At 37.4% G+C, this 4,541-nt stretch overlaps 1 protein-coding gene across 2 annotated transcripts; it reads right to left on the reverse strand.

Moving 5' to 3' along the window:
* Positions 1-871: 871 nt before the first annotated feature.
* LOC103956351 (metal tolerance protein 1) lies at positions 872-4,135 on the reverse strand. Of its 2 annotated transcripts, none has more exons than XM_009368317.3 (2): positions 3,888-4,135; positions 872-2,313 (listed from the first exon to the last, which is right to left on the reverse strand). In XM_009368317.3, the coding sequence occupies exon 2, from the start codon at positions 2,311-2,313 to the stop codon at positions 1,102-1,104; it is 1,212 nt and encodes a 403-aa protein (XP_009366592.2). In that variant the 5' UTR covers positions 3,888-4,135; the 3' UTR covers positions 872-1,101. The 2 variants fall into 2 exon arrangements, with proteins under 2 accessions (XP_009366592.2, XP_009366591.2); XM_009368316.3 differs by having other exon boundaries at positions 3,868-4,135.
* Between the last annotated feature and the right edge of the window lie 406 nt (positions 4,136-4,541).

The raw sequence follows: 4,541 nt of genomic DNA on the forward strand, positions 1-4,541 counted from the left end.
ATAATATTATGAATCTAGTGCCATTTTGCTAACAGGTCACCAAGCTCAGCTATTAACCTTTAATTACCTAATTTTAGTGACCCAATTAAAATTTGATCACTAAAAATAGCTTGATTTATAATCAGTGGCCAATAATAAAAAATGAAAATTAATCTTTTGAAAAAAAAAAGTTTTTAAGCAAAGGAAGAAATCAAGCAAAAATTGAACCCTTGGTTTTCTTTTTATGAGCCCTACTTTCCTCTTACAAAAACTCTCTTCAAGCCCTTTGTTTGGATGTGGATCTTACATGTGTCTATTGGACCCATTTAGGAACCCTCAAGTTTCTCATCGAGGCCCATCTGTGTTTATTCTTCCGTTCAGCGGTTTTCTTTTTCATGTATTTGGGATGAAAAATTCGACCGTGGGATATATTTCCAAAGTCAGAGAGAGAGATACTACTAAACTAAGAGCTAGTTAGGATACTCTTCCACATAAAACAGTACTACTAAACGAAAAGCTAGTTGGTCTTCCATTTAGGGTTTGGACACATACAATATGATCATGGAATTTATATTGCAGTGTGTATATATATATATATATATTTTTTTTTTTTTTGACAAACAATAGATGTTGTTAATTAAATGTTAGATTAGCCACCGACTGAGTTTAAACCTACGTCATTATGCAAGAGCTCAACACATTTTTACCACTCTGATAAAGAGCCACTTGCTCAACCTATATATTCCAATGCTATGCAAATTGTCACTGATCAACCCAACTGTTGAACACATTAAATATTAATATGCGTTATTTACTTATTCCAAAAAATTTCCAATTGCAAGAGAATCCATTACTCAAATGTAATGCTTGTGACAGTGAAGGCTCAAGGAAATGCTCAAGAAACCAAACAATTTATTGAATCTACACCGTCAATCCAAAAACTATAAACTGCTTAGCACCAAACATACATCTTTCTAAATAAAAGGGAGGAACTGAAAGCAATGTCCTGCCTAAATACCACAATCTTGATGTTAAAAATTTAAACCATTTTAAGAAGAGTATATCCGGCCATATACATAATCAGTTCTTCCTCCTACATCATCTTACCTTTTAGAAAGCCCGCTAACGCTCGATTTGTATCGTGACATGGCTGATGTTATACTCCCTTCTGATATATGCTACTACGTTGTCCAGCACCATGTCTGCATTTGCTTCTGGTCTAACTTTCACATGGCAAGCCAGCAGGATTTTCCCCACTGTGATAGCCCATATATGTAGCTCGTGGACAGCCACCACTTCGTCCATCTCCAACAGTCCTGTTTCAAGTTTCGACGCATCAATCTCTCTCGGAGTGCTCTCCATCAGGACATCAAGAATGTTCCGCATCATATTGATAGTTGTCCCCAAAACAATGACTGAAAAGATTAGGGTGCAGATTAAATCGACTATCTTCCACTCCGGCTTAACCCATATGATTGCCCCTCCAATCATTACCCCGATACTTTGAATGGAGTCTCCAAGCACATGGAGATAAGCTCCCTGTAGATTTATGTTCCGTTGATTCTTCTCTCCTTGTCCATGTTTTGGCTTATCCAACAGTGGCTCAGCATGATCTTTGTCGGCGTGATGGTGTTTATGATCATCTTCATGAAGGTGCTCATCATGATCATGATCATGCAAGTGTTTCTCGAGAGCATGATCGTGATGATCATGATGAGAAGAAACAGTCATTCCATGACTATGACCACCGTGATCATGTCCATCATGTCCATGTCCATGTCCATGATCATGACCTAATAGTATGGCCATAACTATATTAACCACTAGACCAAATGCGGCAACAAGAAACATTAGAAATCCATTCACCTCGCTTGTGTTATGTATCATTCTAACTATGGCTTCATATACCAATATCCCTGCAAGCAACCATATGAGTTGGATGGATACCAGGGCACCGAGAATTTCAATCCTAAAAAACCCGTAAGACTGGCGGGGAGTGGCTTCCCAGCTAGCCGCCCACAGAGAGAACAAGGAGATGGCAAATGCTGCAACGTCCGAAAGCAAATGTGCTGCATCTGTCAATATTGCTAAACTATTGGCTTCAATGCCACCAACTACCTCAACAGCCATGAACAGAACACACAGTACCACTGCTATTAAGAGTTTGCGCATGGAAGCTGATCGTTCTTTGGCATCTTTAGAGTTGGATCCAACATCCGCGAGTCCACATGGTGCTTCCCCACAAATCTTACTCCCACCATTACTTGTCTCACCATCATGAACATCTTGATGGATCTCAATAACCTGTGCATGTTGAGTATTTTGTGCTTCCATCTGAAAATCCACAAAAATAACACAAGTAATATGAGTGAATGCTTAGTGCGGTCAGTATGCAAAATAGCACGGAAAAAAATGTTCTGAAATTGGACAAAGAAAAAAACGCAATATGATTCCATTACTTCACTTTCATGAAGCAAATTCCATTACTTCACTTTCATGAGCCAACAAAGAAGTTCATTGATTAGCACAGACCAAATGAAGTGTATCCTTAAATCTGTAAATAATTATTACACTTGCCTGTGACCTCCAATCTCTTTCGAACACGGTATTGCGATAAAGTTATCTAACAAGAATAACACAATCTATTGAAAATACCAGTGAAAGACATAAAAGGAATGATTCTAAACAAGGTAAGAAATTTTTTCAAAGAATTCTTCTATCATTTTTCTGGCTTTGACTTGCATCGTTTGCAGCCACTACAATTTATAGGCTTCAACATTCAACCATTGGAGTTCCTACCTAATGAGACATCCTATAGAAAACAAAACGCTCTTTGCCGGACACAATGCATCCTTTATGTAGGCAGATTTCTGGAACCTCATTAACCCCAAAAACTACAAACTATATCTTTATCAATATCCCTATTTTTCAAAACATAGCATAAGCATGTTAAACTTCCTAGGTGAAAATGTTTATGAGATTCCTGAAAGCAAAAACATGGTTTCCGCCATGGTTTTCATTTCTTCAGTAGTGGTCACACTGTCTAGTATCTAATTTCCTTAGCAACTTAGAAGGCATCAAAGCTTGCCAACACAATTCTCTGAGGATCATGGTTATAAAATTTCTAACTCATAGTAACTTCTGAAACCATATCTTCCTCTAAATTTCTACATAAAAAAATTGAAAAAACAATGGAAAGAAAAAAGATGGCATCTCATCCCAAATCCCAATTTCTCACAGACCCAGCACAATTCAATAAACCAGTGAAGCTCAGCTGGACTCAAATTTACCAGCTGTAGTTGCATTTTCATAGTCTAGTATGGAGCAGAAAACTCATGATCCATCAAATGACAGGAATTCAATTTAGCCAAACTAACATCTGTAGGAGCAGGTTTCAAAATCGCCTTAGATTGTCTAGGCCGGTTGCCAGGAGGATTTCGTAGCGTCCAAATAGGAACCAAAAACAAACTATATGACCTAATTTATTCATCAAATTGACAAAGTTGTTGCTGCAGATGTACTGCGAACAGGAATTCTAATAGTCCAAACATTCAGATTATCAAAGGCTTACACAAATCGCACGAACAACATCAAAGTAAGTTATGGAAATCACAACCCAAAAGACACATCAACAAAAGCTATCATTTCAGAATTTCACATACAACACAGCAGATAAGGAAATAGAAGAACCCCATTAACTATCTTTGGTGAAAAAACCCTATCACACCATCAAACCATTTCAAACATATATCGCATAATCTCTATCTTCCAATTCCAAGAGGAACAATTGATACAAGAAAAAGTTTATTACTTGATAAATATAAAAAACAGATTCACAGGAAAGTTAAGAATATATATAAATAGAATTAAGGACTTGAAAGAATCTACCTTTGAGTTTAGGCACTTGCGGCATTCCTATAGCAAAGGGTCTCTCTCTCTCAAGTTCAGATATTACTGGCAGTAGCAGTGGTGAGAGCCTTTTTATCTTTGGAAAGTTTTGGGAGTTGGGGAGTCTTTGCCACGAATGGAAGAAGAACAACTTTGTAGAGTACAATTATAGCCTTCACCGGATGTTCAAGAGGACCAGAAGACTAGTGGTCTTTGTGCAACTACAAGGAAAGAGGGGGGAGAGAGAGAGAGAGAGAGAGAGAGGAGAGCAAATAAAAAACTTGAGTCAAACGCTGTATTGGAGTAGTACTGTAGTCATGAGGTGCCCCCGCGTGGGTCTCTCAGTTTCTCGAGGGCGCGGCAAGATTTGTCCACACTGTTCATGTCGCACACAACGGACGGATAATTCATTTAGAATATTCTACTTATTTTTTCCAATGAACATTCATAGAATTTTTATTTTAATGTATTAGATTGGTGTTCCAAAGATAGTGGGTTGCTCAGATGAATATTTTGTATAATACGAAAATATATTAGATTTAGGAATGGTAACCGTTTAGTTTTGGGACGAAAATGCTATATTCATCTTCATAATTATGAAAATTAATCATATTCATAACCGTCAATTAATCATTGGATATTATCCATAACCATACCCATCGAGTAATGGATTT

Source organism: the organism of the source record quoted next, unplaced genomic scaffold (genome assembly GCF_019419815.1).
Source record: "Pyrus x bretschneideri cultivar Hongxiangsu unplaced genomic scaffold, Pyrus_bretschneideri_v1 Contig4, whole genome shotgun sequence".
Lineage (NCBI taxonomy): Eukaryota > Viridiplantae > Streptophyta > Magnoliopsida > Rosales > Rosaceae > Pyrus > Pyrus x bretschneideri.